Source organism: Neopsephotus bourkii, unplaced genomic scaffold (assembly GCF_033783945.1).
Source record: "Neopsephotus bourkii isolate Nb327-2 ecotype Australia unplaced genomic scaffold, CSIRO-AGI_Nbou_v1 NB_962, whole genome shotgun sequence".
In the NCBI taxonomy this organism is placed as follows: Eukaryota; Metazoa; Chordata; class Aves; order Psittaciformes; family Psittacidae; genus Neopsephotus; species Neopsephotus bourkii.
In genome coordinates, this window is record NW_026901456.1 from 8723196 (window position 1) to 8745732 (window position 22537).

At 42.2% G+C, this 22537-nt stretch overlaps 2 protein-coding genes across 2 annotated transcripts in view; one reads left to right on the forward strand and one right to left on the reverse strand.

The window, feature by feature from the left end:
• The window catches only part of HSF2BP (heat shock transcription factor 2 binding protein), a 31902-nt gene extending 29343 nt beyond the window's left edge, over nucleotides 1-2559 (reverse strand). Inside the window, exons 1-2 of the mRNA XM_061359356.1 lie at nucleotides 2490-2559; nucleotides 1326-1549 (exon numbers count right to left, since the gene is read on the reverse strand). Of these exons, the coding sequence (XP_061215340.1) occupies nucleotides 1326-1549; nucleotides 2490-2559 (294 nt within the window). The remainder of the gene's footprint in view (nucleotides 1-1325; nucleotides 1550-2489) is intronic.
• A 31-nt stretch (nucleotides 2560-2590) lies between these two features.
• RRP1B (ribosomal RNA processing 1B) lies at nucleotides 2591-22238 on the forward strand. The gene is made up of 16 exons (XM_061359223.1): nucleotides 2591-2764; nucleotides 4778-4860; nucleotides 5796-5853; nucleotides 6567-6652; nucleotides 8154-8215; nucleotides 9627-9756; nucleotides 11215-11279; nucleotides 11813-11976; nucleotides 12690-12784; nucleotides 13582-13679; nucleotides 14180-14199; nucleotides 14603-14728; nucleotides 15541-16283; nucleotides 16825-16971; nucleotides 17685-17751; nucleotides 18868-22238. The coding sequence occupies exons 1-16, from the start codon at nucleotides 2632-2634 to the stop codon at nucleotides 19056-19058; spliced, it is 2268 nt and encodes a 755-aa protein (XP_061215207.1). The 5' UTR covers nucleotides 2591-2631; the 3' UTR covers nucleotides 19059-22238.
• The last annotated feature ends 299 nt before the right edge of the window (nucleotides 22239-22537 follow it).

Sequence of the window (22537 nt, forward strand, 5' to 3'; positions counted from 1 at the left end):
GAGTTTTGCTTTCTGCTCTGTTTTTCCCTAGCTGTCTTTCAAACCCAGTTTCAGCTTTCCTGGTTCAGAGGCATCAGAGCTGCAATAAAGGTGTGGACAAAAGATCTTGCTTTTAGCTTTGTTTGTTTGTACTTACCTGCATTTACGAAGTGCTTATGGCAAAGCTAGTACAGCCAAGTACCAGCACATTACATGATTCAAGAAAATAAAACTGATGTAGGTCTCATGGAAGTCTGCAATAAGCACATGGCAAGAGGACTCCTACACAGGAATACCGTGTGCATGTCAGCAAACTGGAAGGACAGAGACACAGTTCAATATGTGCTCAAACTCATGGAGCACAATTTAGTATGGGCATAAAAATAGCTCTGTTCACTAGTAGAAGCTAAATTCAAATAAAACACACTGCTGAAATACTGGGATTGAGACATAAAATATACAGTAAGGAGAAAATTCCCATTTATGGTTCCACTGTAAATGCAGATCTTTGCAACACTGCAGTTCCAGCAGCCAAGTTTCATTTTCCCTGCTTAAGCAGATACTCAACATCCCTCCCCACTATAATAGTATGTGAAAAGCAAATGCAGACCATGGAGAACAGTAGTTTTCTGTCTAGCTCCTTACAGTAACGGCATGTTGTAGGATCTCCTACACGTAGTAAATCTGACTTCAGTCCTCCTAGACCCCTTGCAGGTCAGGTTATGTACCTTAGCTCACAACCTGCATCATCTGCATCCCCCTGCCCTGCCTGGCAGGGGGCTGAACAGGGCAGAGGAGGGGACCTTAAAGCTCGTCTAGTTTCAACACCCCTGCCATGGGGGACACCTTCTGCTACACCAGGTTCCTCAAAGCCCCGTCCAACCTGGCCTTGAACACTGCCAGTGATGGGGCATCCACGACTGCCTGAGACAACCTGGGCCAGGGGTCTCACCACCTTCACAGTAAGGAATTTCATTATATTTAATCTAAATCTCCTTTCTTTCAACCTGAATTTTTTACTTCTTCTCCTGTCACTACATGCCCTTCTAAGAAGTCCTTCTCCAGGTTTCTTGTTGTCCCTTTTAGTTTTGGAAAACTGCTCTAAGGTCTTCCCAGCGCCATCTCTTCTCGAGGCTGTACCCCAAGTCTTTCAACACCCAGCAGAGAATCACAACCAGCCCAGGGTATCTCTGTCACTCTTCTACACAGTCCCATCACATTCCCCCCTTATTACAACGAGGGGAAGGTATTACAAGCCAACGCTGTGAGCAGGAGCCCACCCAAGCACCCACCGCAGCTCTCGACGGTGATTCCCAGAGACCGAGCTACTGCCTGCCTCGCAACACCAGCTCCACAGCACTGGCTCTGCCGGCCAGTGCACGTTCCCCTTCAGAACTCCACTGCGCAGTTCCCGCCGTCGTCCCGCACGGTCCACCAGGCCAGGCCGACCTCCGAGACAGGGCCTCCCCGCAACCCAACCCAACCCAACCCAACCCAACCCGACCCGACCCGACCCGACCCGACCCGACCCGACCCGACCCGACCCGACCCGACCCGACCCGACCCGACCCTGGGGCGGAACCAGGGAGGGATCCCTGCGGGAGCTACGCGCTCTACCTGCGCATCGCTCGCAAAGGCAGTGTAACGCCACATCCCGCCAACAGCTACCGGCTGCCTGGTGCGAAGAATGAAGGCGGGAAGGGCGCGGCCCTGACGGCACGCCGCGCCGCTGACCCCGCCCCTCGTCTTAGCCCCGCCCGCCCTCCCCGGTGTGAGAGGGGCGGGACCTGGGGTACGGTCCATCCTAACCCCGGGCACCGGGATCATTGGGGCAGTTTGTTGGAGATTGACCTGGCAGCATTGGTGGGTGACAAGTTGACTATGAGCCGGCAGTGTGCCCCTGCAGCCAGGAGGGACAATAGTATCCTTGGGTGCATCGGTAGGAGTGTTGCCAGGAGGTCGAGGGGGGTGATCCTCTGCCTTTACTCGACCCTGCTGAGGCCACATCTGGAGAACTGCGTTCAGTGCTGGGCTCCTCAGTACTGCTGCTGGAGCTACTGGTGAGGGTCCAGCGGAGGCCACAAGGATGATCAGGGGGCATCTGTCTTGTGAGGAGAGACTGTGGGAGCCTGGCCTGTTTAGTCTAGAGAAGAATAGACTAAGAGGGGATCTTATCTCAAAGGTGGGCGCCACGAGAATCGTGACAGACTCGTTTCAGTGGTGCCCAGTGACAGGACAAGGAGCAATGGACATAAACTAAAACAGAAGAAGTTTCACCTCAACACGAGGAAGAACTTATTTATGTTGAGGGTGGCAGAGCACTGGGACAGGTGCCAGGGAGTCGTGGAGTCTCCCTCTCTGGAGACATTCAGGGCCACCTGGACACGTTCCTGTGTCACCTGCTCTGGGTGGCCCTGCCTTGGCAGGGGGTGGACCAGATGATCTCCAGAGGTCCCTTACAACACTAGCCGTTCTGATTGGCGCCTGTGAGCCTGTCACGCCTCAGCTACGCGATGAAGCCGCCCCCGACAGCCGCGCGATGACGGCGCAAACGGGCGACGGGGGTATGGGTGACGCCATCAGACGGCTCCCTGCGCGGTTCTGCGCGGCGCGGACGGGACCGCCCGACTGGGACGGGGAGAGGGATTGGCCATGGCTCCCGCCGCCGTGCAGCCGCCCGAGATCCAGTTCGCTCAGCGGCTGGCAGCAAACGAGAAGCGCATCCGGGACCGCGCCCTGAAGAAGCTGCGGGGCTACATCAGCGTCCGGACCCAGCGCGCAGCCGGTAGGGCCCGGCGGGGTCGAGCGGCGCGGTTCGGCATGGCCCGGCCTGGGGGCGATGGGGCAGATGAGGGCCTCAGTGGCGGGGCCCGGGCGGGGCTGTGCCGGTGCCGTCAGGGGAGCGGCACGCGTGGAGCGGCTGCCCCGCAGGTTGGCGGGGGTGGGGAAGCACGTGGAGCGGAGAGCCGGTTTCCGCCGACTGTATCGCGACCTGAGCTCTCATTGACGGGCCGCCACCTGTGGGGTCTTCAGAGGATTTTTAGGGTTTGGTTTTGGTTTCGGGAACGGTAATTTTTAGGGATTTTTCATTAGAGGAAATATTTGTCTCAGTGACACCGCAGGCGCCGCGCGCTGCCAGCAGCCGTTAGGGCATCCAAGGGCTTTAAGGATACACACCCATAAAGTTTTCCCTTGGTGGCCGCGGACAGGCCGGGGCTCAACACCGGTTCAAGGGGCTGGAGGACTCGGGATGGGGTGGGTTTTGCTGGCAGCATTAACGTTGCCGGAAATCGATGCAGTTTAGCTCATGCATTCTGCTTCCCAGGAACAGAACCTAAATACACTGAGCTGATACAGACTGAACCCAGCCCAGTACATAGAGCATAGAGTGTTATTTTCTGCGATGCTTCTTGGTGAGGCGACGACTGCCTATTTCTGTGACTGATACTCAGGAGCATTGAAGGGAATTGAGAAAAGCCCAGGAGTGTTTCAGCATTTGCACGATTGCAGTTTGCTGTTACCTGTTCTGATTATCTGGGTAACCCATTACTTCCACATTCATGGTATGAAAAGGTTTTCTCTAACAAGGTTTATCCTACTTGGAGCTGTGTATTGTCACCTTAGAACCAAGAGTCCAGTGCATGGAGACTTCAGTGGTATACCTGGAGATAGCTAGTGTCTAGCTAGGCCTCTCTGAAGCTACCTGCACCAGAAGGTGCCTTGTGTGCACCCTCTCCTTATGGACGCTGGTTGTAGGAGACTTATGAATTGTAGCAATGTGTGAATGCATGGATCCAGTTCAGTAAACCTTCCTGTTGGAGTGATAAGGAGCACAGTACAGAGATGTCCAAGCGATTCTGTGATGTTTCTGGACTGCTTTTTGAGCATGCTATATTGCAAGCTGGACACAACAGGGGAGGAGAAACTGGTCATGAGCATTTGCAGGGCACTGTGACTGACCCAAGTAGACATTCCTGCAACATTTGAGAAATGTATGGAGGTTTATGCATACACACTCCTTTGGGATTGAAGAAGCCAGTCTAAACTTGGCGCCCCAAGAGCTAAACTGAAACTGGAATGCTGGTCAAGCCCGAGTTAATTCCTTGAAAAGATGCTGGGAAATAGATGTCTCTTCCCTTTACCCTCTTCCCTTTCCAAATAGTATTTAATCCATTAGCCACATCTGGCAGAAGGAAGAGCACACAAGAACAGGGTCAAGCCAGAGAGCCAAATAACCCATTACCCCATTTCTGACAGTCACTATAGAACTAAGGGTTATTTGGGGACTAATAAGAGCAAGTGAGTGCATGCTGTATTCTTCCCAGAATTTTCTGAGCCTCCAGCTACTTTTAGCTCTGGAGACTTCCTAAGCTGCATATGGCTTCTGTGTGTTCAGTAGTGCTCTGTGCTTCTCTCATTGCAAAGTGCAGATTCCTTTAGATTTGTGGAAGTAACCTACCAGATGGACAGGAGTGCGCTAACTGAGGGAAAGGGTTGCAGGTTAATCTGATGCCTTGAGTTAATAGAAAATAACCACAGGGAAATTGTCAGTTGGGATGTGAACCTTTTGCGTGTTGCATTCAGCCCACTATGAAGCACAAGTGAGTAGGAAAAAAAGGTGACTAATTTCCAGAGCTCTTAGATTTACTTACTGTTACATACTAGTCAAGCTAATAATATTAAAACAAAGGTTACCTTCTCTGGACTTGGAGAAAAAGCTGCATGAAAATACTTTGGTGGAAATGTGGGTTTGGTTTTGGTTTTCTTTTTAGTTTTCATTCTGACTTCTTTACTGTAGGTGGCTTCAGTCAGGAAGAACTGCTAAAAATATGGAAGGGCCTGTTCTATTGTATGTGGATGCAGGATAAACCTCTGCTACAGGTATAGTAACTGGTTTTATATTTACTTGAGCAGGCCTTTTCTAAAATACACATTGGGCAAATACTAATTGAGAATAGTGAAAATTACCTTAGTGAGTTTTACTCATATTTTTTTCCCTGCTGCCCTTAATTGGCATGTGCAGGAGAGGTGACTGTACATGCGTGATCCCCACCACACGGGCAGAATGAATGGCATCATGTTTGGAGTCACCCTCTGAATGGCTGGTGTAGTTTACCTTCCAAAACGAGAACTGAAATGTGTACCATTGTCAAGTACATTGATCTGGTGGAAATAAAATAGTGATGGCAGGTTGCCCTTATTTGCAACTACCGTGTATGTGCAACCTTTGGTTAGCCTAGTTTGGAAGTGTCATACGTCCTTTTCTTTGTTAGTTTGGTAGCACTTTCTCTCCACTATTCCAACTTTGTCTCCAAGACTGACTTTAGTCAACTACCAGCAGTTTTTCTCCCTGCTTTAAAAAATACCACTTTTGGAGTCCCAGACCTTAGTGACCTCACTTCACCAGTTTTCAAATCACTTGTCTGTTTGCATGAATGTGGTTTCTCTCACACACAGCACAAAGACCTCCACCTAGAATTATGCTATATAAAAAGAGTACCCTTGAAGTTTTACATTATTTGCTAATTCAAGCACATGGAGTTTTTCTCCTTCTAATTTAATTTTGTCTGCTGTCGAAAAGATGATTTATGCAGAGATGTGGCGAAATAAACAGGGTTTGGTACCCCTGAATCTTCACTTACAACTGACCTAATCTATGTGGGAGGATAGCTGCAGTACTAAAGTAGCCGTTAGGAGAATATTTTTCATTTTGAAGGATGTTTCATGATATTCATACCTCTTGATGGTTTCTGGTTGCATGTTTAGTGAGGCCAAGCTCTGAAATGTGCTACACTAAATGTATTTATTTACTTTAGGAGGAACTTGCAAACAATATCTCACAGCTTATCCACACAATTGAGAATACAGAGACTCGTAAGTACTATTTCATTATCTAATGCTTTTTAAAGAATTTTCATATTGGATGATTTTGAGGCTATTATCACAGTACCAGACTAGAGACAGAGAGATACAGGTGCCACTTTGGGGTTTTTTTCTTTGCTTTTTGTCCAGCTGGTGTGTGATTGCATTAAGAGAAGCATGAGATGCAATTTGTTTGTGGCTGTTGCAGGAGAAGAGTTATATCTCCAGGGTGATAAAGATGAGACTTTGCAGGGTGCGTAGCAAAGCAAACTTGTCCCCTTACTTTGACATTCTGCATAGACTTACTTGTTGTGCGTATTGTCTACTCAAACCCAACCATGTTTCGTGAGCTATTATGCACCTAGTGCGCAAAATGCACTTGAAATAGAGTGTTCAGTCAATACCAAAACTTGCATGGGTAGAAATGAGTGCAGAATGTATTTTTTTACTTGTGCATATATAACACAAAATAGATACAAAGCTAGCCCTGTGATTACGTATCTTTAAAAGTAGCTGTGTGCCTTTCCTTATGTGCTGAAGTTTGACTGACATGTCCTTGTACCTGTCTCAAGCATGGCTTTCCAGAACAATATCCTTGTCACTAGTCAGATCCCTTGGGAAATGCATCCCTTTCTCACATTGAAGTAATTTCTTGAGATTCTTTTAGGTTAGCAAAATAAACCATTGTGCCTGACATGCAGGGATTTTTTCTTACTCTCTCACAGGACGCCTGTTCATTCAGACATTTTGGCAAACTATGAACCGTGAATGGAATGGGATAGACAGTCTGCGTCTTGATAAGTACTATATGGTAATTCTCTCTTGTAGCTGTTTTCTGCTAGAAAAGGTGTAGCCGTGGTGTGCTGAAAGGCTGCTTTATGCACATGCATTTATGTATATTGGAAGAGAAGAAAAGTGATCATCTTCTTTATGCATTGCAAGAGATACTTGTTTTAAGGCTTTCACTCACCCCTGCATATCTAAAGCTGATAATGGTATATGTCATGCTGCAAGTGCTTTTATAGAATAACTTGTTTGCCTTTCTTTATAATATAGTGATGTTTCTCATTTATTTCTATACGGAATATCAGTACTGTCTCAGAGGATGATGCAGCCACATCAGCTATTTAGATCAGACTTTTTTATTACTGTTTATAAATTAGTTATCACTAGAACCCAAACTTTCTACCACCAAAGTATCCATTGTCGTACAGTCAGCTATCAGAATTCTTTCTATAGGAAACACTGTATTAAAAAAAAATACAGTAAAATCAGTGAGAGAAGAATCCTAAAATACCTACTTTTGTAAAGTAAAAAATCACATTAATTTCTTTGAAATAAGTTAACTGCAGGCACATTCACTGCTGGATTTTGTTTCTCAGTGGATTATTTTTGGCCCGGTGGGCCCATGACACTTCAGGCCATCGGGGCAGAAATGCAACATACAGATGGGCTTATGATCAAGGGGTGAACTTAACAATGGACACTATTGCCCAGGTTATTCATGACTGTGAAACATGTGCTGCAGTTAAGCAAGCCAAACAGTTAGAGCCTCTTTGGTATGGAGGACGATGGCTGAAGTATAAATATGGGGAGGCCTGCCAGCTTGATTATATTGCACTCCCACCAACCTGCCAAGGCAAGCCCCATGTGCTTACCACGGTGGAAGCAACCACCAGACGGCTAGAAACACGCTGTGCCCCACGCCACTGCCGGGAACACTATCCTGGGCCTTGAGAAACAGATTTTGTGGCAACACAGCACCCCAGAGAGAACTGACTCAGACCATGGGACTCATTTCCAGAACGGCTTTATAGACACTTGGGCTAAAGAGCATGGCATTGACTGGGTAATTGCATCCCCTACCATGTGTGGAAATCAGGTCTTTCAGTAAGTGAAGTGTTCTGAGCCAGTTCAATGTAGCTGTTCTCCATATGGCTATCTCTTAGTGCAAGTTTCAAGTAAATAAAATTATTCTTATCACCTGTCCCATATTATTATCTCCAGTTTAAGCTGTGGGGTTTTTTTTAGGTTTGGCAGCCCTTAATGAAGAAATCAGGGTGATGGTGCAAGAGAAAGCTGTATAGCAGAAAAGGTCATGAATTTTTCTGGACTTAGGGTATGAAAATAGTTTAATGTCTTTTGAGCTTCACAGCATTCTTCTGTTGCTTGACACGATAGACAAGCCTCTCAAAATGTTCATATCAGGAAGTTTTCCATCTTGTGCTACAAACAGGTTTACTAAGTAGTCTATTCGTGTTAGAGTAACTCCTTAATTTTCATGAACATACAACATATTTTGTACTTTGCAGCTAATGCGTAAGATTTTGAGGCAGTCCTTTGAAGTGCTGAAAAGAAATGAATGGGATGAAAGGTAAGCAGATTTCTGAATCTAGTTGTATCATAAATAAGTTGCCCAATTTACCTTTATCAAATATATTTTCATTTAATAGATCCTTTTTCTCCATAGATGGCATTGTTGTGAAGTCTTAGACTGAAGGCTTATTTGTTCTCCAGATAGTTATGATAGGTAGTTCAGAAACAAAATTAGGTGTTCTTCTTCATTAAGTTACGACAACTTCCTTCTACAAGTAATAGAGGAGCCAACAAGGAGAGGTGCCATACTTGACCTCATGCTCACCAACAGGAAAGGGCTGGTTAGAAATGTGATGCTCCAGGGCCGCCTTGGATGCAGCGATCATGAGATGGTCGAATTTGAGATCCGCAGGACAGTGAGAAGAGCGTGCAGCAAGCTCACTGCCCTAGACTTCAAAAAAGCAGACTTTGGCCTCTTCAGGAACCTGCTTAGCAAGATTCCATGGGATATACCCCGAGAGGGCAGGGGGTCCCAAGACTTTTGGTTGATCTTCAAGGATCACCTGCTACAAGCTCAGGAGTGTTGCATCCCAACTAGAAGGAAGTGCAGCAGGAGGGCCAGGAGACCTCCTTAGATGGATAAGGAGCTGCTGAGGAAACTTCAAATGAAAAAAGAGGCTTACAGAAAGTGGAAGCAAGGCCAGGCGGCCTGGGAAGAGTACAGGGATGTTGTCCAGGAAGCTAGGGACCAGCTTAGGAAAGCTAAGGCCCAGTTAGAATTCAACTTTGCTAAGGATATTAAGGATAACAGGAAGGGATTCTACAGGTACACAGCAAATAAAAAACAGACTAGGGAGAATGTAGGCCCCCTCAGGAAGCTCTTGGGAGAACTAGCTACACAGGATTTGGAGAAGGCTGAGGTTCTGAATGACTTCTTTACCTCGGTCTTCACTGGCAAAGTCTGCACAGTTAAAATGAGTTTGAGAAGGATCAGTGTTAAATTTAATCCTTAGGTGAGCATCAAAATGAATATCGTCTTCAAGAATGGAAGGTTACAAGATATAGCCCATTAGGGACGGATGAACTTGACAGCTGTCTCTTCAGAACACCATGCTCAAATAGCAGAATTCCATCCTCCTACCTATCAATCATACAGCATTTACACCTCAGTCCAAATTGGGTGTGAATTTTAAAACTGATTTTCACCAAACTGTGTTGAGTGGATTGTCTGATGCTACAAAATCATCTAGACTGTAAAGAGCTTTATTATGGATGGATTGTTTTTAAAAGTTTGCTTTAAGCTGTGAAAATTTGCCACTGGATTTCTTTTTTAAGAGTGTTGGATAATCATCCTAGAACTGATAAAACTAACTGAAGTTTGTTTTCAAAGCAAATAGGACGTGAGCAATTGAATATGAATATCATGTTCTTTTTCACTCTTTTTTATTTTTGCCCTTTTTTTCCCCTAGTCTAATTGAACTATTCCTGCAGCTACAAATGAAAGAAGTTATGGATCCTGACAGCAATGCTCCCACTGGGATAAAGTTACATTTCATTGATATCTATCTGGATGAATTGGCTAAAGTTGGTGCAAAGGAGGTTAGAAAATACATTGTCATTTCCTTTTTGATTAATGTTGACTATGGCATGCAACATTTTAGAAGAAACACAATTTTTAGATTCCATAGGTTTTTAAGTTTTAAATGTATCAAAGCAACGTTGAATAAGCGTGAAGAAGTGACTTATTACAATTTATGCATTTACTTTTATTCATAGTGTACAGTGTGAATATAGTTGTTTCTCGCAAGTTCCTGAGAACTCTCCTGAGTTCCTGTTACAGTGCTCCAAATTAAGGTCAGAAATAGCAATACAAAAGTCAGACCATTTTCATTTGTTTCAAGAGAAAGGATTTAACATTTTTTCCCTTATGTGACCATGTTTGGCAGTCTTTGCTTTTGCAAAAACTGACGTAAGGCCTGCTCTTGGCTGATTATGTAACACCTAATAGTGGAAAAAAGTGTGCTTTCAAAGTTGTCTAGTAATTTGCATATTGTCAGCTTCAAATCTTGTTGGCTGTGCATTGAGCAATTTGCCCTCTGTATCCAGTTGTTCATTTTGCTAATGACGACTGTCTTTCTCTGCTGTATACTGCAGTTTCAGTTGCCCTTAATTTTGATTGACGGTACTGTGATGCAGGGTTTTGCAGCAACTGAAAGCCTGTTAACGGCAGCTGTCGCTGCTGAGCTTCCTCCAGTTTCTCCTGTTACTCCACTAGGGCGAGCTACTGCTGCCCCACACTTCATTCCAGGCTTCTGCTCATTTACCTCCTCTTGTTTCTGGCATCTGATGCATCTCCTTGCAGTGGACGAAGCAGTTTGCAATTTTCCATGTGTATCCCTTGCAGTTAGTATTGAAAGAAGACCTGCCTGCAGCTTTTGTGGTTCTGGATTGTGGAGTGTGAGGGAGAAGATGTCTGCACAAGAGAAGTGCTTGCACTTGCAGCCCAAATAATGTATGCAGCTCCACAGGCACAAAATTGGGGTTGAGTCTGTCACGGAATGCATGGGGAATTAGTCCCTTGACTATTTGAAATCACAGCTAGTACTCATGAATTGAATTTAGGGAAGGACTTTTGTCTTTAGTGCTGCTGTAGCTGACAGTATTGTGGTGCACGCAGTCCAGTTAAGAGAAACCCAGATCTTATTCATGTCTGCTACAGGCATTCTTTGTGATAGCTCACAAAATTACTTAAGTTTTCTCTGCCTCATATTTCCATATCTAAAATAAGAAGCTTTGTTGTATTTCTGTGCTGAGTAGATTAAAGCCTGCAAAGAAGTCAACATTTTTATAATGGTTCCAGGGAATATCTGGAAGTTAGTGGTAGCAGTGTTAACAAGAACTTTCACTGGATACTTTTGTCAGTTGGAAGTAGATAGTATGCTGAAAGACTTTGACTTAACTTCTTAAAGAAGATCCCCCTACACCAAACATTCAAGGGATTTGGGTGTACACATACAATATTTACTATACTCTTTTTTTTTCTTTTGAATCATACAGCTCACAGCAGAGCAGAATCTCAAGTTCATTGAACCTTTCTGCAAAATTGCTGCCAAATCAAAGGAGTAAGTTTCATGAAAACATAAATATTTTTCTTAAGAATTGAGAAATTCTGTGTGTACACATGGTAATAAGTGGTAATCAAAAAGGAGTCATAGTATAACTTCAGAATGTGGAGAAAGAATTATATTTTAGTAACGTGCATAGTCATTTGAAGATAACTTGCGTTTAACAAAGCTATAAATAATCTTCATGGATTTATAAGAACTATATCGATCTGTCTTGGTTGGTTTTGTCTGGTAATTTTTATTAAACATGTATAAATCAGCAGAGCTGGTTAGATTCTTTGTTGTTGCAGTGTAATATAGCGCAGCATGTAGACACAGTGAAATTTGAGGGGGAAGCATCAGCAGGACACTGTTTGGATTAAAGGACTTATATTTAGGAAGTCACAGGCTCACTTTACTCATCTGGAGAGCTATATGCTCTTCCACTTTTTTTACCCATTTTCCCTGTGTCCCTCAAATTTCCTTTTCTTCATGTGAGATGGGAGGTTGTTTTGCCTTTCAACTCTCATTGCTGCTCTCTCGTAACGCAGTCGATGTGTGCTGCATGCTGTAGCCACTGGTATCTTTGAGATCATTGTGGATCAGTCCCCCTATGCCATCGAGGACCTGATGAAAGAACTGGCTAACAACAGTGGTGAGGAGGATGTGTCTGAAGAAGACAAAGAGGAAAATGAAGAGGTGCTTAAAACCAAAGGTGAGATGGATGTTCTAAATTGCCTTAGTAACACTTGCTAGGATTTAAATATCTGTTTCTTAAAAATACATTTATGCTCTGAACCAGTCAAGCACATTCAGAGTATTGGAGGAATAATTGTGTTTTCCATTCATATGTGCTTAAACAAAGTGGCTCCAAAAGAACATGGAATCATAGAATGGTTTAGTTAGAAGGGGCCTTAAAGATCATCCAGCTCCAACCCCCTGCCATGGGCACGGACACGTTCCACTAAACCAGGTGGAACATCTCACAAAAATCAGTGTTCTCTGTATTTCTGCAACAGTGCTAGATGATAACATAGTCTGACTTTTGGCTCTTGGTTATCCATAACATTTTTGAAGAAAATGAGATTTTGGTGCTCTGTGAAAGTTTTAAGTAAAAAAAAAAAAAAAATAATAAAAGAAGCTGAGCAGGAAGATTTTCAATTCAGATACACTCTGGTACAAAGGGAATTTTTTAAAAGGCGCTTAGATAATGCCACAGTTGTGTATTGCATAATGGTGACATAGAATAGTTGAATCAGTCCAGACTTCATAAGATCACATGAAGAAAAATGCACGTGCTATTCTGTCTGTTAGTGTATGCTGTCTTGGTTTGACAAAGTGATAATGAGTTCAACTGTTCTGTTAATGAAGCAGCCACCTCAAGCTATCTCAAACCACTAATACTCAATTTTGCTTTTTTTATAATAGCAGACAGATGTTTGTCAAGAAAATCAGCACAGAGCTCTGAAAAAACAGAGGATATTAATGAAAATACAGGTGGTGGTATTGGGACTGTTCTTCAGGTTTGTGGCTTATTTGCTCTGTTATGGATACTCCCCCTCTGTTTTCTTTTTTCCCACCCCTTTCAAGAGGTACAGAAGTAAAGGGTGTTAATCAGATAAACATGTTACAAAATTTTAATCTTCTTCTGCTTTAATGTAAGGTGGTGTTTATGTAACAGGTGTACTCTTGAATAGTTTATAAGAAAAAAAACCCATGTCTAAATTCTGAATTCTTCTTTCCTCTCTCCCACACCTTCTTCTTTCCAATTCTCCCATCCTGTTTCAAGAGTTCAGAAATGTATGGTAAAATCCAAGTCACTGTGGGTGTTGAAGGAGTCTACATAAATTTCATTGACTATAAGAGAGAGGGTAACATGGTGCAGTCGTGTTTTTTTTAGACCCATTTCCAGTGCAGTGTAATGTTTTTGACAGACCCACCCATCAAATACACATGCAGGTAGATACACTTCGTGCATCTGTGTCTTTCAAGCAAGATGACACATTTTAATTCTGATGTTTACCTAAATATTTGATGGAGTTCTGAAGTTGGTTGGCTTGTCTCATGTAAAAATGTAGGTTAGGATCATTGGAGAAAGTGACACACTGAGTTCAGCTGCTCTGTTAATGAAGCAACCATCTGTAAAAGTCAGTATACATGTGTGAAAGGGGTGTAAATATCAACAGAGAAAAAGTATTTGGGGTTTAAAGGAAGTGGCTGTTTAAAGGATGGGTAACACTACTTGAAGTGTTGATGAGTTGCCGTGGGTTGTCTTGCATGAGTAAGATACGAAAAGCTGTATCACACTTTCCTCCAACAGTTTGATTACAGAGCTGTTGCTGACAAACTCTTTGAATTGGCGAGCAAGAAAAATACACCTTCCCTTAACAGAAAGCGTCTTTACAAGCTGGTCAAAAAGTGAGTTCTGTTGAAATACAACTTGCATGTGCCACCTTGTCTTAAACAACTTTTACTTTGCTTTCTCTCCACCCTCACTTGTGTCTGTGACAGTATCACTAGAGCAGCCTTGTCTCACAGCCCTGAATAACATGTGTAAGGTGCCTGAAGCCTGTGCTGCTGTTACTCCATGGTACTAGACAGCTGCAGCTACCTGAGGTGTATCTACATTGGGTGGATTTGGACTGCAGGATTGTTTGTGATGGGAGAAGTATTACAGATAAGGGAGAAGTTACACTGCTGTTTTCTCAGTCCTTTCAGTGGTTTGGTTTAAGTTTGCAGATTTCTGAGGCGTATCTCTTCTGGGATGAGCTCTTTGTAACTTCCTGTGAAAAATATGTTGTTCCTCTTCTGACAAAACCATAATAAGTACAGTGACACTATGTTGCTTGTGTTGTTATTGGTACTAAACCAATAATGCTGATTTGATTTTCTTTCTCTCCTTTCCTCCCCACCTCCAGGTTCCAGGACTTAGCAGAAGGTAAGGACTTGAGCAGCATACAGAGACAGTAGTCTCTTTCCATTAAAGGATATATAATGAATCCTTTTTTTTTTCCTTTTTTTTTTTTTTTTTAATTTGTATTTCAAGAATATTGATTTTGGAGGCTTTGTGGATTTTTGAAATCTCATGAAGACACATTACATGGTTTTGCTGAGATGGCTAAATCCCATTCACAATTTGAGCAATACTTTACTTTGTCCTTAAAACAAAGATTATTGTTTTCACTTAAACAAATAGGAATCACTCATTATTTTCTTTTGGGTTGAGGGGGAACAAGCAGTTGATTTTCTTTCATTGGAAGTTATGCTGTATATGAACAGCGTAAGTGTACACAGAAATACAGCTACTGGTTTTCAGATACCTTAACCTTCCTCCTCAACAGGAATCTTCCCTCAAGATTTTCCTGAAGATGTTTCTACAGATGAAGATGATGATGAATTCAGCAGAAGAAGGCGAAAGAAAAAAGCTGTCAAGCCTTGGAAGGAAAACAAGATGGAAAAAGTAAAAGGTAAGGCAAGATCAACCTTTAGAAGAGACACAGCCTGCATTCACTCGTGTCATTTGGTCAAGTATCAGATACAAGCTGTTCTGAAGAAGGCAAACCTGTTGTTCAGGATGTACTGATTTGTGTCATGTTATGATGAAGGTTAAATATGAAATGAAGGTCTGTTTGAAAGTAGTGGGAGTTTGGTAACAATTTTGATGTAAGCATTACCTCAATTTTAATCAAAAGCAGAACTGGAAGCAGTTGTTTGTATTGCTCCGTTGAGCAGTTCCATTTACTGCTGGAGAACAGAAACACATCCATCTTCTTAAAATAGGATGATTTGTTAGAGTGTAGGAATTTGGGGCTGTTTCTGGAAAGGTGAAGAGTTACTAAGAACCAAGTGCAAGTATCTCTAGCATTAGGGCTTGTATTGACGTGTCACAAGCCAAATCATACCCAAATATATCTCACCAAACTACTGAACCTCTGAGCTGCCTTTCTGATGGTCTTAACAGATGGTCTTAGCAACTTTTTTCTAGCAATATGGCTATACAAAATAGGGTTACCTCAAGAAATAGCTTATATGTTAGCTGTGCTAAAGCAAGATTGGCAAAATATTAATTAGACCGGATGTCAGAGGACTGCAGTGTCCAGAACAGCTGTAATAGTAAAACACTGGAACACTTGTGCTGGCTGGTAGGAGGAAACTGGTGCGCCTGTTTTAGAAGAAAAGAAAAATGTTTTAAAAGGGGAAAAAATAGAATGAAATTCAGTTGTTGTATCTTTGTGTTTCACATCTGTCTCATATGGCATTCTTTTTGGGATGGATTTAGAGGATGAACAAGAGATATCAAGTGTGAAGGAGGCACCAGTACCCCAGAAGAAGAGGAAAAAAAGGAAGAAGAAGGACAGCCTAAGTGCTGATTCTGTAATAGCTGATGGAAATTGTGAGGAGGGAACAGCTGAAGCATCTGGAACTAATGTTTGTAGCCAGGGAAAAGTGCCAGAAAATAATAAGGAAAGAAAGAAAAAGAAACTGCTAGTAAATGAGGCAAATGAGACCACAAATGTAGCAACTGACACCAGAGAAAATCACAGTATCTCTGTGCAAAACAGCTTGACTGACTCAGAACAGAGTAAAAAGAGTCAGTTGAAGAAAATGAATCCAAACGTGCAAAATGTTCCTGTAAAACCAGCATGCCAGGACAGACCAGCTAATGCCAGTGAGGCAGAGGACGTCAGCCCATCTATCACACTGTTAATTCCTAAGATTGTGAAAAAGAAACAGAAAGGTGAGGCTGTCTTGCTGAATAGGGATACCCTTTTGCAACAAAACAACATGAAATCCAACAAAGAGAGCTTGCTAGGGACCCTCTCTGGAGATGCAGACTCCGAATTTGTACCAGCCAGAAAGGTCAAATTGAAGACGAAGACAAAGGTAGTTGGTTTGGAAGGGACGAAAGTTTCCAGCCAGAAAGCAGCAACCTTGAAAAAGAAGAGAAGAGTAAAAGAGGTCCTAAACTCTGTCGAAGCCAATGGAGTTCTGGAGACTGCATGTAAGAAAAGCAGGCAGGGGGTATGTATATCTCACTCTTTTCTCTGCTGTTCTTTTGTTCATGAACTGTCAGGCTCGTTTTCCGATTTGGCTTTAGCTTTTTGAGTGTGGGGCTTCACGGGCAGGCTGCATGTTGATGTCACCATGCGTTGTCACCAAAAGAACTCAATTCTCCAGAAATCCTCCTCCACTGCCTTGGTCTTATGCTCTCCAGTGCAATGGCACTAAAGCGTATGCCCGCTACACAGCTGAAATAACTTGTCTGCACTCTGATGAGCCAGGGAAATGTGTTACAAATTCTTCCTTTGCTTTGCAGTGACTTTTTTATTTCTGTGTAGAGCTTGCCTTAAACTTCTGTTTTCAGTCATGCTAATTGCAAAATTAACTCCTGAGAGTTAACCATGATGATCAGCTTCTGTGAGTACCAACTAGGTCTCTCTCAGTTGTGGCAATATTTACTGAAGCCACGTATGGTAAGCTCTGAGCACTGATCGCTGTACTAGGTATAGTTAACTACAGTACTTGTGTACTGACAGCATTTTTTCCTTTCCCTCCTTTACAGGAAAGCAGTGTTGCTCTCTCATCATTAAAGAAAAAGAAAGCAAAACTAGGAAGTGATTTTGTAAAATTTGAAAAAACAACATTGCCAAAGGCAGTATTCCTCAGGAAAGCAAGAATCGCCATCTCTTCCACGAGGGCACCCATGCAGGTAATGTGATCACACAGATGGCAGCTGAGTCTGGCACAGGTCTCTTCCCAAGCCACCAGTCCCAGCAAACGGCATGACCTCCTTTTTACTGTCTTTTCCACTCTATTAGTTTCCTAACATGGGCAGATAAAACGGGAAAGGCTGTTGCATTTCCTTGTAGACAGAGTCACACATAGCTCCAGAGTTTCAGAAAATGAGGGGAAGGCATTTTTAAATCTCTGCTTCCTTCCCCTGTTTGCAAAAATGCCTTCTTGCTGGAAGGACCCCATTCTGAACCTGCTCATCTCACAGGAAGCAAAAGCAAAAACTGACTTTCAGTCTTGCTAAGGGACTTTGAGCCACAAGGGACTTTCATCCCATTTTTGGAGGCTGGCAACAGTATAGAGCTTCAAAATAATGCCCTCTTTTCTAAACCTTTTAAACACATAGTATCTTTTCAGTCCCTCTTTGCACTTGTGCAGTGGGGCCAGTGTATTTAATACACATGTATCTTCATGTTGTTGAATCATGTAATGACATTAAGGAGAGTATGTGATTTCGCTATAAATTGAATATGTTTGCTTTTGGCTAGAAAAGCAGCACTGTCTTAGCAGGGTCAGTGCTAGATGAGTGGGGGAGTTTTAAATAAAATGAAGGAATTGTAGGCTGCTTTGCATTGGTTTTGTTAGGGTGCAGGTAATCAGCTTCTTTAATGTCTGTATTTTGCTTTACAGCTGAACAAGCTGCAGTCGTCCAGCTCCAAAAGAGTCACGTTTGGATTGAATAAGAATATGACTGCTGGTGAGTCTAACTCATCTGTGTGTCTCCATAATCTCTCTTATAGCCAATGAAGGGAGAAGCTGTATGCACTCATACACAGCTCTATTCCTCACCTCTCTAGAACAGGATGATTCTGATCCTTTTTTGTCTCAATATTTGTATACAGTTTATAAATCATCCTTCAGTTCCTGTCCAGAGGAGATGGTAAAGTGAGGACGTTTGGCCCAACAACTAGACTGGGCATGATTCCAGGGTGCTGCATTACAGACCTGTAGAAAACAGGGATAGAAAACAGTGCAGCAGAGCAATAGACTCATCTACTTGAGCTGCCTGTTCTGCAGGGTTTCTCTTAGGGGAACACATGCACTTCACAGTCTTAATTGCTTACTTCTGTTTCCCAAGAAAAAGGTTCTGATATGCTGATAAGCTCAGAATGTGTAATAGTAAAGTTTAAGTTTTGTCTTGGCTGCCTGTGCTTTATTAAAGGCAACGAGTAGATAAAGTCACTTCTTGTCTGAATCCCACATGTAAGCAGAAGTGTCTTCCCTGTTAAATAAATGTCTTGCTCAATAGCATAGAAGTTGATGCCATGTATTCATTTAGCTGTTTTTCTTTCAACTTTCTAAGGTGTGCTATAGGCCAAGTTCAAATGGAGAGCAGTGTGTTTAGATATATGTCTTATATTAATATAACATAGCTGCAAGAATTAAAACCTGCCTGTCTGCCACCAGAAAGGGGATAACCAAGAATCTGTAGAGCAGTGCTGTTAGCAGTCAGAGAGGAGATACTTCTTAATCCATTGTCATCTTTTAAACTCAAGTGCAGTGTTCTTCACGATAGCTGTAACACTTGTTTCTGAAGAGTAGGCCCAGACTCTCCAGTGGTCTGAAACCATGGGGAATGGTTCACAGCCTCTTTGTGGATTGCAGCAGACCCCGTTCTCAAAGGCAGTCTGCTAAGAGGTGTACTTCACCACCATCTCTCCATTTTTTTTTGGCTGTCTTAGGCTTCTGATCCTTATTGATGGACTTAAGGATCTCAGGCAGACTTCCAGGGTTGGGCAGTTCCACCTTGATTGATGGGCCCAGTTATTCCAGGAGTTGTATTTCTTTTAACTTGTTGCTTGTTTTTCAACAGAATTTAAAAAGACTGACAAAAGCATATTAGTGAGCCCAGAAGGACCCTCCCGTGTGGCTTTCAATCCTGAACAGAAACCCCGTCATGGGGTGCTGAAGTCACCCGCAGGCACTCCAGCAGGAGAGCCTCAAGTGAAGAAACCATTTACTGTATCAGCTAAGAAAAGACCAACTGCTATGGACATATTTTAGACCAACAGATGTGGCCTACTTTTGTACAGGGCATTTTGCTAACCTAGAATGTTCTCTGGAAGTATTTTGAACTTCTTTATTTTTTTAAGTTAATACAGGTTGTATATACAAAATTCTGATTGTGACCTGGGTCATTGCTATTTTGACATCACTTCAGCTGTATTTTGGAATACTTGTTTTGTCTATTTACAGAAAAGAAACAAAACCCAGTCTCTGGTCAGGTTTGGTCTACAAAAAAATGTGGTCTCTGCCCATATAATTTCCAAGAGACTTGTTCATTTAATTAAGGAAAGTTCGGGGTTTTATTGTTCCAGTGACGGGGTTTTTTTCAGCCAGTCTAAGAAAACTTGCACTTCATGCTATTAAATTGTCTTTCATTGGATGGGGTTGAAAAGGGAAAAAGACAATGTAATTTTACTCCTACTCATGTATTTTAAAATTCTGCCCCACCGTTTTCCATGTGTTGCCCTTGGCATCCTGTTAATTCTTCTTCTGGAAATAATGATTACCTCAAGTCTCTGTTCAATAACAGTTGGATTTGGGAGCTTTACAGATAGTAAGCAAGCTCTCCCTTCCCTAGGATAAGAAATGTCTCGCTGCTCAAGTGGTCACTGTTGTAAATAAACCTTCACAGCTGGTTGCCTGCTGCGTAGGGAACAGTCACCACATTATTTTCAGTAACACAAGTGCCAAAGCTGGTTTACACTTGACATATTGTAAGCTGGCTCCTTTTTACTGTAACTGAAGTAAAACTTTCACACAGGAGAAATTTTTTTATTTCCAGGTCTTCCCACACCCCCACTGCTGTCTTTCCTGAAGGTCTGACAAGACTCCTAGTTTTCTACTTTAGCAGCTGTTGTTACCACGTTACCAAAACTCAGATCTCATTCACTGAAGGAACCTCTGATTGTACCAAGTCAGCTAGACTGGTGTAGTGTGCCTTTTGTTCAGACACACATCTCTAAAAGTTTCGGTGTCTCTCAGTACAGGGTAGAACTTTACAGCCTTGGCAGCTTGGTTTTGGTTTTGATGTAGAACCAGAATATTTCTTTCTGCAGCATTTCCTTGTGTTAGTTTTTTGTTTGGATATTTTATTACTACAGTGCATGTTTTGTTTTTTCTTTTCTTCTTTGATAAAGAATGAGGTATGTTTCTGTGAGAGACCGTTAATGTATTCTGAGGGGGAACTGTGAGGATGGAGAAAGTAAATGCAACTAAAACCATTTTTGATACTACTGGACAATTTGAAATCTTTATTTGGAAGTTTTGCTTATGTGAATGAGGCAGAGGCTTTGCAGCAGATCTCGGCATTACAGCTCAGCTTCAAAGCACAACCTGGTGCCACAGCAAAGCTATTCGTGAAGCTTCCCACCAGATATTTCTGTGACCCTGTAAGAGACAGGGTAGGCCTGCTTTGTTATCATATCTTCCAGTAACTGGTGAACATATAGCTGCTTCAGCCAGCAGAAGCAAATTTCTTGACATAATATATTTGCATACTTTGGCACTACTTTTTACCAGTCTTTGACGCTAACTGTCCTCTGCCAGATTACTCCTCATAAACAACTGGATTAAAACTGCTCTTTCGAAGCTCATCTAGACTTTCTTAAAAACACCCATGTACTTGCAGATTGCAAGTTGGTCTCAGTTGCTCAGTTGTAATCTGTGCCAGTTCTTGCACTACTTTTGCAATGGTCCATGGTTTGTGATACCACCAGAAAGTCATTTTGCTCTTGTCTTTTCTCATTTAAAGTTAAGGACTGAATTTCATTTGGTTTTGTTTTAGTTTGTATTGGTTTGATTGATCAGTAAAGAGTTCTGGAGAATACGTCTGATAAAATTAATAATGCTACTTGCTGTTTGAACAATTATTGTCATCTATGTTTTTAAAACATATCATTGTATATTAGCATAACGGATTTCTTTAACAAGGCAATGGTAAGTAGGATTTAACAGACTGTTCAATATGTTGTAATGTTTATCTTGTACTGTGGGTGAGAATTCTGTTGTGGAATATGTGTAAAAGCATTTGTATATGCATAGTTGTTAATGCCATAGGTTGAAGATGCCACGGTATTCCAAGGGTATAGTTGCAATCAGAAGGTGCATCTGGGGTGCGCATTAAAATCCAGGATCGGGATGCATTGAGGTTTGGTTTTGGTTTTAATACATATAACTTACTATAAAAATGTGTTTAAATGGTTGTCTGAATCTTTTTCTATTGGTTGTGGATGCATTGAAACTCTTGCGTGTCCAATTATTTTGTTGCCCACAGTGCTAAATGGAGAGGGGAGAAACAGCAGTCAGGTTTTTATCTCAAATTTTTGTGATGTGATTGCTTCTTGGGATTCATTAATAATCCATCTGTGCCGTGAAACTGGTGGAATGTTTTGTAATTATACATATGTAGTACGTATTGTCTTCAGTGGTGTCAGAAATTTCATTTAGGACAGCTTTACAAACAAAACCCAAGCAGTGTCAATGCATTTTAATAGTTGTTGGGTTAATCAGTTATTGGGTTAAATATCATACATTACCCAAAATATTTGGTAGTGACAATTCCAATAAACATTGAAGACAAAAAGTCAAAAAAAGGAGAAAGGAATGTAACATCCAGGATATCCACTGCACAGACACGTTGGTACTGTAAGGAAAGAATGTATTGATAGGAAATGAGAAAAGAAAAACTGATCTGACCTGTTTGATGTCGCTTCATAGGTTTTTTCATAGTGTTATTCCAACTCTAGAGCTGCCAGTCATGGTCTGAGTCAAAGTCAGTGTGCATAGCTTTTAAAAAACAGTATTTGGTAATGATTGTCTCTACGTTTTTGTTATGAATCTGATCAACTTTGTACTTAACCATCTCTAATAGTTTATAATCCTTTATAGCTTCAAGAGACCACAAAAGCACAAAAGGAATACAGCAAGGCAAAAAGTTGACATTATATTTAAATTATTGGGTATGCAGGATCTTTATAGTCTGTCAAAGCTGTGTCACTTGGAAAGCAACAAATACCCTTTTTGTCATTTATTTCCTGTGCTTAGACTTACAGGCAGAAAAAAAATAATTCCATGTGTCATTTTATGTACCTCTGCACCGGCGTTGTTAGTACAAACACAGTGTAATGCTGTGAAGCATTACACCATTTAGTGTAGTCCAATAAACCATCTCTTTTTTTGTGGGCACTGTATTTTTGGTAAATCCATAAATTTTGGTAAGTTTAGGGGGTGGGAGATGGGAGGGTACCATTGTGGAGGGCCACCTGAAAGTACAAAGGAAGTTGTTCTTGTATGCATGCATGTGCTCTCTTTTTTATTTTATTTTTGTTGTATAAAGAACTAAAACTGATGGAGACTCAGACACATCAGAATTGAGTAAGGCTGAGGTAGGTTCATACAAGGTTCATACACCTTGAGCTTCTGACTTCTGTAATTAGCCCATAGATAGAAAGAGTGCTCAGGTGAAACAAGTAGATCAC

Excerpts from the sequence above, each read along its gene's own strand:
- RRP1B (XM_061359223.1), top strand. The coding sequence starts at position 2,632 with ATGGCTCCCGCCGCCGTGCAGCCGCCCGAGATCCAGTTCGCTCAGCGG. Across the intron at positions 2,765-4,777 it reads CCGGACCCAGCGCGCAGCCG|GTGGCTTCAGTCAGGAAGAA; the intron begins GTAGGGCCCGGC and ends TCTTTACTGTAG. Across the intron at positions 9,757-11,214 it reads CTAAAGTTGGTGCAAAGGAG|CTCACAGCAGAGCAGAATCT; the intron begins GTTAGAAAATAC and ends TGAATCATACAG.